The sequence below is a fragment of the Tribolium madens genome, unplaced genomic scaffold (assembly GCF_015345945.1).
Source record: "Tribolium madens isolate multiple individuals breed KSU strain unplaced genomic scaffold, Tmad_KSU_1.1 Scaffold_91;HRSCAF=231;Tcas5.2_LG7, whole genome shotgun sequence".
NCBI classification, from domain to species: Eukaryota; Metazoa; Arthropoda; class Insecta; order Coleoptera; family Tenebrionidae; genus Tribolium; species Tribolium madens.
The window spans coordinates 8,313,427-8,328,217 of NW_025401063.1; the positions used below are offsets into that span (position 1 = coordinate 8,313,427).

General features: G+C 30.6%; 1 protein-coding gene across 2 annotated transcripts; it reads right to left on the reverse strand.

The window, feature by feature from the left end:
• Positions 1 to 794: 794 nt before the first annotated feature.
• On the reverse strand, positions 795 to 12,686 carry LOC123010755 (sodium-dependent noradrenaline transporter-like). Of its 2 annotated transcripts, none has more exons than XM_044407853.1 (15): positions 11,988 to 12,686; positions 4,417 to 4,488; positions 4,138 to 4,362; positions 3,916 to 4,047; positions 2,806 to 2,868; positions 2,562 to 2,751; positions 2,369 to 2,502; positions 2,179 to 2,318; positions 1,998 to 2,101; positions 1,820 to 1,944; positions 1,654 to 1,766; positions 1,463 to 1,603; positions 1,215 to 1,415; positions 996 to 1,163; positions 795 to 950 (listed from the first exon to the last, which is right to left on the reverse strand). In XM_044407853.1, the coding sequence occupies exons 1-15, from the start codon at positions 12,319 to 12,321 to the stop codon at positions 852 to 854; spliced, it is 2,241 nt and encodes a 746-aa protein (XP_044263788.1). In that variant the 5' UTR covers positions 12,322 to 12,686; the 3' UTR covers positions 795 to 851. The 2 variants fall into 2 exon arrangements, with proteins under 2 accessions (XP_044263788.1, XP_044263787.1); XM_044407852.1 differs by having other exon boundaries at positions 4,138 to 4,365.
• Between the last annotated feature and the right edge of the window lie 2,105 nt (positions 12,687 to 14,791).

Consider the following 14,791-nt stretch of genomic DNA (forward strand, 5'->3'; position numbering starts at 1 on the left):
TGAAACGTTTTATTTTTTGGTTTATTGTACAAGCTCTTGGTTTTTGTTTAGTACAATATAAACGTTTTCAATTACATTTATCTTCTTAGAAATCTTACCAATATTTTACTGGAAATATTTAAACAACGAAGGCCAATTGTTTAAACATTTCTAAACATTTTTACACATAAATTGCTGTGTTAATTCTCAACTGTTCTAATTGAACAAGACAATTCTTTAGAATTACACAATATGTTGCATTTCACAACATCAAAACTACAAGCTAGGACTAGGTAGTACGTTGAAAAAAAATACAAAAAACATATAAAGCTCAGTTCAAATACTTTGGCATAATTAAATAATTTTCTAATTTTAATCGTTGGTCTTCACCTATAATAAATTAAGTAATTTTACATTTGGAGCAACTTAACGATTTTTATACACATCAGGTGGTCCAAACATTGAACACAAACAACCCAACATTATTTACAAATCCGTTGGTCTTTTTATTTTAAACAGTTATTTCTATGGGCCAGCCATAAGAAACATTTTGGACCCAAACTAACAAAAAGTATGTACTTATTTCTCTAATTTCATGCAACTGCAACCATTAAATAGTCGATAGTAACATTTATACACAAAAGCTTTTATTACAATGTATTGTTCGTATGATTGCCAATTGATATTTCGACATTTTGTTTAAATGAGTACAGGTTTTGGCACGATCGTCTTTTGGATTAGGTACTTATTGTTCTTAAGCCTATACATGTAAAATATTTTTTTACAAAACACATAACATTAATAATAAATGTACGACCAGCGCAATAAAAAATATATTTAGAACACAAGTGAAAAAATAAAAATTAAGGAACTTAGACAAACAACCAATGCCTAGCTCTGAATCTACTCACGAGTTTACTCCGCCGAATCTCTTCGTGTTCTTCAATCGGAGTGATACAAATGGCAAGTCTCTAAATTTTGAAAATAAATAATAGTTTGGTGTTAAAAACACGTACCTCTTTGAATGTTCCTTTAGCTTTAATTAATTGTAACACAGCAACAAGTGGTATCATAATGATTGACGAAAGTGCTAAAGACCACCCGACCCATTCAGCCCATTTGGGATAAAAATAATCGTTATATTTCAATGGTTGGGGGTTGAGTAATCCAAACAACACCACCATCTGTAATTGATTAGTTAAGTAAAGTGTTTATTTAACTAGTAAAAAACGAACAATTATAAATGTTGGACTAACGAATTTCCAACAAATTCGCCAATAAAGACCTGGCCTTGTACCAATCATTGCTTCCACATCTTGAGAAAATCGATCTAAACCGTAGAACCATGAAACTGCAATTGCTTCAAAAAGAGCCGAACATAAAAGTGAAATTCCAGCAGAATAAGTGTCAAACAAGTTGAATGTATAAATACCACCCTACAAAAAGATTTCAAGGAAAAAGTTTTTGATCTAAAGAATCATACAGGTGTGACATTGATAAGAGCAACAGAAAAGGAGACGATGATGACTCCTAGGGTAAAAATTTCTCTGGAATGTTTTCGTGTTTTGAAGAAATTTGAGTATTCGTCCATTAATCCCGTGATAACACATTCCAAACCGCCCATCTAGTGATTGTTTAGTTTAGTTTCAATAGATTTAACAATTTTTTACTCACAGCTGAGTCAAGTCCAAGCATTATTAACATGAAAAAGAAAAGCATTGACCAAAAATGCGATCCTGGAAGAGTTGCAACCGCTTCTGGGTACACTTGAAAAACAAGTCCGGGTCCTGAAATCGTGTTTACTTTAGATTTTAACAAACAGGGGTCATTATCGGTTCACCTTCAGTAGCAACTGTGCTAATATGAACCCCTTGTTTATAAGACATAAATCCCAAATAGGTGAATATCACAAATCCGGAGAAGAAGCTTGTGAAGCAATTCACGGCTGTTGTGACTATGCAGTCTCTGAAATTTCAGTTTCGGTTAAGCTTGTTCGTTATTGAGGATTTGGATTTTACCTGAAACAGTTGTTATGGAACGTGTTGTAGCTAGCATAAGAGAGATGCACGCCGAATCCAGCTCCAACTGAATAAAATATTTGTACAGCGGCGTCGACCCAAACCTGCGAAAATTTCAACTCCATCTTCGAAATTGGAAAAAAAAAAACGATTTCTAAGATATTAAAAGAATCTTTATTACCTGAGTCTCTTTAAGTTTTGATAATTCCGGTTTGAGATAATAAGAAATACCCATCGCAGCTCCTGGTAACATCAATCCTCGAATTAGAAGAATCGTGAGAACTACATAGGGCATTGTTGCCGTGACCCATACAACTTTTCCTATAAATTACCCAAGTGTGTTTTTTGTTTACTTATTTATTTGTCAATACCTGAGGATTTTACCCCTTTAAAAAGAGAAATATAAAGCATTACATATACAATCATTAAACAGAGAACCAGCTGCCATTTCGGGTATCCCATCTCATGCAAGCCATCACTCCACTGCATTTCTAATACTGCCCGACTGAAAATCAACACTTTTAAACAACACTGTTTGCAAGAAACGACTCAAATATTTTTTACTGAAAAAACTCGGAAGCTGGTGTATGTCGATTTGTAGGAGTTGTGTCGTTAAACACTGGAGGTCTTGTCGTAACGTTTGAAGTACCTGGAAGCATGCTTTCCCAACATTTTTCTGTATTCCATGTGTTGTTGCAATGGAGCCATGGCAAATCGGGCGAAAAACTTGTTCCCAAAAAGTACAAAGCCCATGCTGTTATTAATGAAATCATTGTCTGTTGGAAAATATTGGCTTTAATTGACTTACCTATTATTACATTATAATAAAATGAAACGTAAAATGCGACTAGGACGGCACAAAATCCAACACCTGTTCACCCAGAAAAGACAAAATTAATAATTCTATTTAAATAATTATTTCACTTATCATGAGTATTTTTAAATAAATAAAATAAAAATTTCATATACAAAAATTTAGTTTCTTATTAACCATGATTTACGTATCCTCTTAATAAACAAAAGTTAATTTTATTACAAAATTAAAATCATCAAATAAGAACTTTATTGTCAATTCTTTGCTCTATTATTTATCAAATTTTAATCATTTTTCTATTATGTATTCACGTCATAAAAGTGCATGTAAATTGAATTGTATTAGTATTTTCCTCGGTATTTTTTATTCTTTCATTTTACTTACTATTAATTGAGTTTTTATAACAATTAAATTGAAATGTGTATTTTCTATTTGAAAATTACGAAAGTGTCTTAACGTTTTTACCCTAATTTTTAAGTCGTCCAATAATAAATTGTTAATGTCAATTTATATTAAACGTGCTAATTGAAGAGTAAAATAATAATTATCTTGTAAAAACATTTTACTACTGTAAAAAAAACTATTCGTGAAATGATTTATGTGAGGGCAATAATAGCGCTTTCATGAATTTATAGCTAAATCATTAGCTAGGTTGCATATTGCTCCCTGAAGATTCTCTTAAAGGGAAACAACCAAATAACCACATTTAAAACAACTTTTTAATTTCAAATACTTCGACTTGAGATTTTGCCAATTCAATTCCGTTATCTTTGTATAAACAGGATGATTAAGAAAATAGACGAAACTTTATAATTAGATTTTCTTAACATACGTCACTGATTCTGAATTGATTCTATTTCAAACGGAATTGTTCACAGACTTCCAAGAAATCGCTTAATTATTTTGCTGTCAAAATTAGATAACAAATTTGGCAAACATGTATATAATTTGTTAAAAACGTCAATATTGACTTTGTTATAAAAATATAAGAATTCATTCTTTTAACGCTTTTAAGCATTTCAAATGTTGTTAAAGCTATATGTTTGAACAGTTTTCGTATTTTTTAGTGTAAGGTAATAATAAATTCAAATAAAAAAATGTCACCTTTGAAAAGAGGACATATCCTCCATAAACTTATAGGTCCTTGTCTATTAAATTGTCCCAGGATGAGTTCCATGTAGAACAAAGGGACGGCTCCAAAGACCAACATTAAAGTGTAGGGAACTAAAAATGCTCCTGCAAACGAATTTTAATGATCTCACTCAAAATGCCCCATAAAAACAATCATAAATCGACCTAATGAGAAGCTAGTATTATATTGCCTACCTCCCCCATTTTTATAACAAAGATAAGGAAATCTCCACACGTTAGCCAAATCAACTGCAAATCCGATGATGGACAATAAAAAGTCAGCATTGGAGCCCCAAGTTTCTCTGGCATCGTCTGGAACCGTTGGTGAATCTGGATCGACTTCGCCTGCTTGACTAGAACTAGTGGAAAGTACAAAAGATTCGTATCCTTTTTCGTCTTCTTCGAGCTGTACATGAAGATCTTCTGCGCGAGTTTTACTTTGTAAAATAATCGGGAAACACAGTGAAAACTTACTTTTCCTTAACGTGCAAGTAAGTACTAAATTCGTCGCCTGGTTCGAGTGTTGCTTCGTGGGTTTCGCTCTACCTGAAAATCGAATTAAAAATAATTGATTTTAAAACAAATTTTACACATAAAAGTGTGCAGGCAAAAATATCGGCAGCTTGATAAAAATAAAAAGTATTGAATCACTCCATTATAATCTAATTTCAGATGAAAGAGGAAATATGTTTAGTTGTAGCTTCTGGTCGATACGTTTTACATTTTATGATGCTTTTAAAAGACAGGTACAGCTTGATAAATTTAAATCTTATGCAGATTTTTTCAGAACTCAAAATTAATTTTTCCAACACTTGGAGAAAGTTGGGTGGACGCGAGTCTCAAATGTGGGAAAAAATTTCTGGAAAACGTTCAATAGTTGACAGCATAGCATCTGAATTCCAAGAATCCCATTTAATTATTGGTTCAAACCGGAAGAATTTCTTAATTATCAACTTCCTTTCGGGGCGACTCGGTTTCGTACCTTTTCAGAGTGATGTCATTATTTCATTTTTCTAGAGTTTAAAAGCTCGGCGATGGCGATATTATTTGCTAGACCGATACAGTAGCGAACGCTTCACAATTATTAATAAAGCCACTATTATTCTGCTCTTTCTATCTTCAACAAATTTATATCCATTCAAGAAGTTTTTTGACATTACCAAACAAAAAATAATAATTTTCAATACAATTCCAGTAACATATAGTAAAATAAAAATGAAAGGATGTGAAATTGAAGCTAATTAAAAGTAATTTAAAGTTTGGATGTTTGACTTAAAGTGATAAAATTGTACACATTTGTTGTATGTATTATTTCACAGAAGTGGAGTTCACTGTTCCGGACATCTAATCTATCTAATCAACAATTTTCCTTTTTTGCTCATAGTAGATTTTCGTTCAGAAATAATTTTGGTAAAACTAATATCTTTTTGAATCCACCACAAGGCATTCCCTTTTTTAACAAATCTCTGAAAGCTCTTTGTCGAACGATAATAAATCGAGACAGTTATATTTTTATGCTCAGAGTCATTTAGTAGTACGATGGAGAAAAGAAACCTTTTGTGATTCCAGTCCGCTCCTTGTTGTTGATACAACAAATACTGAAAACGTTTGAAGTTAAAAGCAATTTCTCATCATGGGGATTTTGAGTTTTTCTTTGCATTGCCGTTTTCGCCTTTGATTTTGATTAGCTGTCACCTGTAGAAGGCTTTAGAACGATATATTAGTTTTATAGAATAATTAGAAAACTTTGAAACTTTGAGCGGATATGATGAGTGCAACTTCAGCCACAATCAAATTTTAATTGTAAATAAATACTGGTCTAACTGTTAGCTGCTGTTGTCAAGCTCGGAAGCTTGTATCTAATTAGGCTGTTTACATTGTGTGAGAATCTAGTATTGGGTAATTTGTACAAACTGAACTTTAATAGAATTATTTCACCGTACCGGAAGCACAAACTTATACAAATATGTATTTACAATTTTTTAATATCATAAACATCTACCTGCCTGCTATATAATTACTGCTATTGTGACAAATAAACAAGTTTAATTTAAACAATTTGTGTGTGTTTAAATTTATTTAATAATAGCCAGGAAAATGACTAACATTTTATTACAAGCTAAACTGCTAACATCAAACAGGTGTGTACCTCCTTGAATTTTTGCTCTTGAAGATTATATAGAATTATATTTTTGCTCAACGACTTGTAAACTCCTCTTTGTAATTCGACTTTTTATTAGAAAAAATTGCAATTCCCATTTTTTTATATAAAAATATTTTTTTAATTCATTCCAATACAAAATTTTTAATTCAAATATCCACTTTTGTGTATTATCTTAGTTATAAATATTGAATTAAATATTTTAATCTTTATAAATGATGTTAGTCTCAAGTTTTTCTTAGTCTTCAAACGCCAAATCTATATTATTTGTATTAAAAATAAGACAACGAAATAAATTATTATAGTACATTTTTGATTTTTCAATAACAGTTTTAAAACACTAAAAGTTACTGTCCAAAAACTGCTAACACAAACCTAATAAGTCATAAAGATGGTAATATATATATTACAGGCGGTTGATTATAGCTTTATTATTCATCCACATGTCTGGAATACGAGTAAAATTATTTGATCCTAGATTCCTGCATATTTCTTTAGAAAATTATGAAATTTCAATTTTTATCCTAATAAAAATATATGTATATATTTCTGTAGAAACAAAAACTAAAAACTAACAATTTATGTACCTAGTCTTAAAAAATATTTAACTCTTTAGACCTCAATTAATTAAAATTTTTGAATTTAAAGATAAGGAAAGCGTAACCGAAGAACAAAAGAACGTCATTTTGATGAGGAAAATAAAATTACTCTTGCTAGAACTGTTTAAAAAAACTAATAAATTATTTGAATAAAAATACTATAAATTTCAAACGTCGAATAAAAGGCGTTTAATTTCTTTGTTGTATAAGAATATTTTAAATAAATCTTGCACACGTGCAAAATCTTCTTTATACGCCAATAAATAGCATTCAGATTTATCCGTTGCGTAATGCGATTCAAATAGCCATATGTGTATATCCATGATTTGCATATAATAAAACGTAGCAATAAAATACGAGTCAAATAGCCTCAAACCCCATTCTCACGCTATCTAATTTCTTTATCGAGCAGCCACTTAATTACCTGCCAAAACTCCTTGCTCAATTTGTTAAAGACAGTGAGAGCAAGTCATAAAACCGGCAAAGGGAGACGTATTCGAGTTAAAATGATGTGAAGTTTCTCCAGCTGCAGGTTTTATCGATGGCGATTCCCTATTCTTGGCAGGTGGCTGATATTGGAATACCTGAGGTGATGGTGGATATTCATTTACATGTAATTGCTCGGAGAATGCCGCGTCACTTCGCACAATAAAAATCAGCAAGGACAAAGCACTTCATCGTGCGCTTTTCTCCCTGTTCCAGCTTCCTTCGCGTCTGGGATGAAGTCGTCCATTAAAAATCGTTTTTTTTTCTGCAGGTTTTTACACATAATCCTTCAGGATATGGTATAGTGATGAAAATTAGGTGCAGCGGTTAATTTAGTAATTAAGAAGTTCGTTAAGAAAACGACACCTCCAGCTAAACAATTATAACGTCATTTAATTAAGCCAAAGATGGCAATGATTTACTATATTAATTCTACAAACTTAATTGAAGTGCTAAGTAGAAAGCTTAACTTGAGCTCATATTCAAAGACATTAATAAAATCGAAATATTACAATTTTAGGTAGGTAATGTGAGCCGAAATAGACTTAAATTTTTCACGAGGCAATGCTTACAAAATGGTGTGAGACAAGCTTAAAAAATAAGAACGTTGAAACTGTTCCTTTCTCTTTTGATTGATAAAATAAAATTTTGTATTAATGTATTACACTGTACCAAGTTTACTCTTTCTCTACAGAAACTATAACTTTCATTTAAAAGTGTAAAAAAGAGATGTCAAAAAAGTTACATATTTCTAACAATTTTACAATTTTTTCTTTGCTCTTCCAGACTCATATCAATATTTATTTATTTATATTGCTTTTTCAAAATTACCTCCTTCAGTTATAGGTAGGTATAATAAGATAATATAAAATAGATATTTACTTGAAAAACGTTTTTTACCATTATATTAATACGTATGCATATAACTGGTTATAGCTCATATGTGATCAAAAAATAAGTGCTGATGATGTAGGTACGTATTTTAGCATTTACATCAAATTATGTAGGTAGGTTTAGGTGGTTTCATTAGTTAAAAGGTTTTCCTAATTCATTTCTAAGAAAAGATCGTCAAAAATGTAATTGAATGGAAGTCGGACGTCTATTGAGTTAATAAATATGTGTTTTCATTATATCTAGTAAAATGTTTTTCAAAATCCCAAATCGAGATACACATATTTGATTTTGTAGAGTGGGTGTAAAAAGCCAATAAGCATCCCCCTTTAGGAGTCAGGTTTCTTTTTAGTAGCAGCATTAATATGATTTATAATAAAATTTCGAGATGCGAAATTAAATCGTTTAAAATTAGTGTGTTAATATTCCTCATATTTTCCATTGAATAGCCGACGCGAATAAGACGTGTGCTTTACATCCTGCTCTGAAGTGGTGGGTATTATAGGTGGCATTCCACAATTCCGAGGAACTTCATCGTTGAGGAGATCCCCGGAGTCCGGAGCGGATCCGGAGCCCGTTCGTTGCACATTACTACATTCCAGGACGCCAATATCACTAAGATATGTCCAGGAAACCGTGCCTTCTCTCTTCATGGATCAGGTACAACGTTTCCTCCTATTAATTTCGCACAAATCCTTCAATATCCTTCTAATATTATCGCAAATCGTTTTTAAATAAATTAAATCGGATCAACCGGAATCGATAATGATACGGTTTAAAGTGTAATTTATTCCTGTTGTTGGATAATTCATGCTTCATATTTGCTTGTTAGTAAAAACGAATTAAGTTTAATTGTTGCAAGCGGATGGTACTAATAGTGGGTATGAAGTGTTGTTGATGATATGCATAGTGTCGGAATTAATTACTTCGTTCAACTTAATTATTTTTAACGGAGTTATCCGATCATTGTTACTCAGCCTTGAATTTCGACGACTTAAAAAGACCAATTAGTTTTTAAACTTTATGTGCAGACAACTTAAAAAATTAACTCGTGTGTTTATCGGTCTAAGATCTTGTCTCGTAAGTCGTAATTAACTTTTTCTATTTAACGTAACTACGTTTAAAAGCCTTCAGAATTCTGAACAGTGTATTGGTTTATGATCGATACACTTGCAAATACCTGCAAATGAAATTAGTATTCGATACGCAAGTTAATGTAGCCCACTTGGTAATTTTCAGCCAGAAACTTCAACATTTTAATCTTGGATGCATTAAAACTAAGTCGAATATAATTAAAAAGACTTAAGTTAGTTTGAAGAGAGGTTGCTTCCAAGTTTTCGTATTAATCAAATTGTTACCTGAATGAAACTCACTTATAAACTCACCCATTTTTATTTCCTGTTGATTTAAACGCTCATATTTCAACCAAATATTCAACCAAACCCAATTCACTTCTTGTTGAGATAATTGTGCTTTCGTAAACACTTGAGCTTCTCCGAAGCTGACCACACTCAAAATCACGATCTCATTAGGGTGAATAACAATTGTAGAGTTTTCTCTGTGTTATCTGATTTTAAATATTTAGATTTTAGACTCCGATTGGAGGCAATTAGGAATTATTTGAGCGTAATATAAGTACCTATCCAAAAGTTTACAATTCAAATAAGTAATTATCTTTTTTACTCTTTGCTTACAATTGTTGAAAAATGTTTCAAACAAATATTTCCAATTCGTCTAACGTTTTTTACAGAAAAGCTCTATTTATAGTGAGGTAAAGTGATGAATATTGTATTGTATATACATATATTGTGGGTTAAAAGTCGCTCAACGGCTTAATGGTCCAAGATTTATTAAGTATTTATGGATTATAAAAATATATTTGATGTTTTTCAACCATAAAATGTGCTTTTGAAAGCTATACCTTGGCCCATTATTAATATGTAAGTATAAAAAAATTATAATTTTTTTTGCAGAATCTTCAGAGAAAATCAAATTAAACTCTTCATAAATATTTTAAATAAAACTTTAAAAAATATGATTTTTAAATTCATTTTTACATATATTTTCTTAAATTACATCCAAATGAAAAAAAAATTCATCTATATTCTTTAGTTTTGTTGAATATTAATTTGTATTGAGACGTGGTGGGTGGAGGTGCGTGACTTACCATGTAATTTTGATTCCCCCTAGGAATCACCGAACCGGTTTTGAGTGATTCTCAATAACTTTTTCAGTTCAGAAGATATTGTCGATTGCGATTTGTAAAATTGACACACTGTATATTTAATACAACTTTTAGGCTTATCACAATATTATTAAAAAAATATATTTTTTGTTATAAAAAGACGTTTAGTTATGAACTATTGCTTTATTGTAACCTTTAACAGTAACAGTACATAGTTAGATGAAAATTTATCGAATTATCGTGTCTCATTAAGCATTATTATTAAAATCTATGTTAAATTGACAAAAATAAACAAATAAAAAGGCACATATAAGTATTAATAAAAATTATTAAATAATATTAAGGCTTACTTCAAACAATAAATTTTTATTTTTTAGTTTGAAGTAATTGTGTTCGTTACTTCAACATTACTGCAGAAATAAATTACTCTACAAACAAATTGTAAAAATTCTCATTTTGAAATGCTTTAGGTTCGTGCATAGTTGCATGGATCGATAAAAACGGGAAGTAGTCAATAAGGACACGACCAGTGTCCTTATTATTTCTTTAGCTTTGTAGTCCTTAAACTACTGACTAAAACAAAAATTAATTATAGATTATTCAGATAAAACAATGTAAGTTAAAAAAACTAAAACATTAATATAAATAAAATTAATATAATAATTCTGACCGCTACATTAATTAATGTTTTAAAATGTCCATGTCAAGTTATTAATTTTTATTAATTTTAAGTAATATATTTATAAAAAACAATATTTTTAGTTTTTGAATTTTTCGAAGCAACAATAAAGATCAAAAACACATCAATAACATTTTTTTACTAAGGTTTTGAAAACATTACAATCAACAACCTTACAACTCGTGTATATTTACACACAATAAATAAAACACGCAAATAAAATCTAAATGTAAAATTAAACAACCAAACTGAGACTTTTGCAGTAGTACTCAAACGAACAGAAATACTTCGATTCTGTGCTAAATCGTTACGCAAACATTCTTCAAATGGACGCCTTTAGACACTAATAAATTTAATCAGGCGCAATGTGGAATTCTAATTGTTTTGTGCTAATCGTTCCTGAACCATGTAATTTTGTTTTGAAAATATTGTTGTAGACGATCTAATTTTGTCACATAATTATAATAAATTATTATATCTTGGCAGACGGCATCATATTATTATTTCAGAGCCGGATTGTTATTTTTTCGAACTGCAAATATTAAAAACCACCTGTTGATTTTCTACATAAATAACAAAACAAATAGATTTTCATAGTGGGTGGAGAGCGCAACTTTTTCCGCGTTATGATATATTGACATGTTTGGATTAATAAATAGGAAGTATTTTTAACAATACATTCTTCTATTTTAATTTTGGCATCAACCAGGAAAAAACACTTTTTAAATGTTAATAACAATTAACAATCGCCCGCTTTTATAAATATTAATTGGAAATTGCCACTTTTTTATAAAAAATGATTGACCCCAAGGTCGCAATTAATTGAGAATGGATTTGTAACGTATATAGTATGTAGTTGGAAAGCCGCTCCTCAGTTTTTAGTGGTGGTGTATTACCTCATAAAAATTGATGCGCTCGTATTTGACATCACAGATTTCATCATTTACAAGGCCAAAAACCGTACAAATTTTGGCATGCTTTGCGTATTGCGACTTTGTAAAAACAAAATCGCTCGGTAAGCAAACAAAATGCGTCACAACAAACCTGAAACCAAAGGGGTGCTGTTGCAGGACTCGTAGCCATCGTCAAGCGTCGATGTTGGAGTAGATTGAATTTTTTGGCAACTGTCTTCGCCGTTGCTTTTCTCACGACCGCTTAAATTTTCATCGCTCTTATCATCGTTGCGGTTGAAGAGCATCTCTGATATGCTTCGCGAAGACTTAGCTTTTTTTGAAATGTTATTCTGAGAGGAGACTTTCTGTATGTCGGGTGTGCTTTTCCGCTTTTTCTGTTTGATTTCGGAGATTAGATTTTTTGAAGTCTCGCTTTCGCCGAGCTTCTTCAGAGGCAAGTTTTCGTAAATGTTGGTCGACGACATGATTTGTTTCTATTCCATTTTTTAATTATTACTAAAGACAATGCTTTGCGACAAGTGATATAAACGGTCTTTTAATTAGCTGCATTTTCATTAGCTAAATGGACAGAAATTAGGAACAAAACACGTAACTCTTCGTTTAGTTCAAATAATTTCGAAGGTGGACAACATACTAGCAGTTCCATCGATTTTCCTAGTTTAAACACCACATTCGATTTTCAAAAACGCACCAAAAACGCACAATTTTTTCAACACAAGCGACTACTCTCTGTTTATTTTTTCATTCTTCGGATGGTTTAATTCAACAGATTTTGAAGAAGTTGCTTTTGCGGGAGGGATAGCAAGTTTTTAAACTTTGAACGGGAATATTTGGGAGCGCGCCTTCACAGCAGATAGCTGTCGTCAAACTAACGCGCTTGGCTCGAATGAAGTTCAACTTGAACGGATTGGCAAAGAGGACTCTGATAAAATCGGACATTCGCATGACATGGTTTATTTGATTATAATCATAATCATTTCCTACGAAATTTTACACCGACTGTTCATTTGCTAGTTAAATTTTCAAACAAGAAATTAAAACTCATAAATAGTCTAAGCACAAAATTTCACAAAAGAAAATTGTTTATATTTACTTGTATGTATGTTGCAACGTTAATAATAATAATAATTGTTTCCGTTTTATTTTGTACTCTACTGATTGATTATTAAAACAATAAATTTACCCAACGTAAATTATATTAAAATTCACATTAAAAATAACGACGTAAAAGTTTATTATTATTGTTTTTTAATCAAACAAGTAAAAATAAATTATATTATTATATTTGCACACAAGGGTTTTTTCTTTATTGTCGGTTACACATTTTACATAAAAAAACGTGTAGATAAAACCAATAAAAATAGTAGTAATGAAATAAGGTAATAAGTAATTAAATATCAACCCTCCCTGAATTGTTTCCTCAAGAATCATATACAAGGTAGGATTTTTTCCTCTTTTAGACTTGCTTGAAATAAATGCAAAAAATATATAAAATTTACTCAGATGTAACAGTTTTCGTTATTCAATTCCAAAATACTATATTTTTTTTCCAGAGCTAATTGGAAGAATGTCATGAAATAGTATATTAAAAGACAAGTGTTCCAACAACTCCTTTCATTGCGATACAAGTAGTTTGTGGCACGAGCTACGCAGTAGTGAGTGTTACAATTATTAATGCACGAATATCACAGTGGTGAGAGGTTGTAACATTTGTTTTTTGTACAATTTTTTATTGAGTATTTTTTAAATTGTATTTATTATTACATTTAACAGTTAAAACTCATGATACCAAAATCGCTTCAAAAATAGCTTAAACTGCAATAGTTTCTGAAATACATAGGTCCACAAGTATTGTGTAAAAAGTTGACAAAATCAGTGTAACTTTGCTTTTATAAAACAGCAAACGCAAAATAGATAAATAAAAAAAAAAGAAAAGAATATATGTTTCTTAATGATGTTTGCTGGATTTTATTCTTATGGATATTTTCTCATTGTTCATTGATCGCCGTCTAATGATGGGGAAAATTGACGCTCTTTTTTTGTTACTCTAATTATTCAAATTATTTGCTACTATACGTCATTTGCACTCAATTTTTACTTCGAGAAAAACAGTTTCAGTTCTGTAATAAATCACGCATAAAATTGCTAATGTCATACTATTGTACCTTATATTTACCAGAAATTAACAAACAAAAAATATAGCATCTCTTAGATTTTCTATATGATATTTAAAAATAACATTTAAAAAATCTATTATAATTATAAAATCGTTTGTCACTTGTAGAGTTTAATAAATAAACAATCATTATTCTAAAACAAGGTAGGTACTCTATATATCTTGTATACTTATGTAAATAGATGGAATGTTATAAAAGTTATCAGTGTTGTTATACTTTTATAAAGTACCTAGGAATATTCATGACACACGCATAAAATTGGTAAAACAAAGTAATAAAAAAACTAAGCTAACAAAGGATATACAGGAAAAAACACGAGTACTCACTCCATTTAAAGTACTGAATTCATTATTCCTCTCATTACATAATGTATAGAATATACAGGGCGATTCAGATAAGATAATGAGCCTGACGATCTGGCGATGCAACCCAAAAAACAAATTTCATTTACCCCTTTGATCCAATTTCAATTAGGATTTGCAAGTTGAATCCAAGTTATCATCTTGGTGTCACTCTGACATTAGTGCAGAGAACGATTATTAGTGCCATTCAGTTCTCGCGGAATGATAGAGAAATTAGAGAAGTCTTTTCAGTGTAAACCCAATACAAAATGTATGAAACAATGAAACATTAAAGGTAGGCAAACAGTTTTTTTAAAAATCATAAATTGCATGTCAAAGCACTATCAGAGCAACATAAGATAACTTAGATTGCAAATGCAAATTGTAATTAAAATTAGATCAAAACGTAAATGAAA

Bases quoted from the DNA above. Each gene is read 5' to 3' on its own strand.
- LOC123010755 (XM_044407852.1), bottom strand. From the start codon at position 12,321: ATGTCGTCGACCAACATTTACGAAAACTTGCCTCTGAAGAAGCTCGGC. The intron at 4,366-4,416 runs GTAAGTTTTCAC...AAACTCGCGCAG, and splicing joins TACTTGCACGTTAAGGAAAA to AAGATCTTCATGTACAGCTC. The intron at 1,164-1,214 runs GTTCGTTTTTTA...AATCAATTACAG, and splicing joins TTAGTCCAACATTTATAATT to ATGGTGGTGTTGTTTGGATT.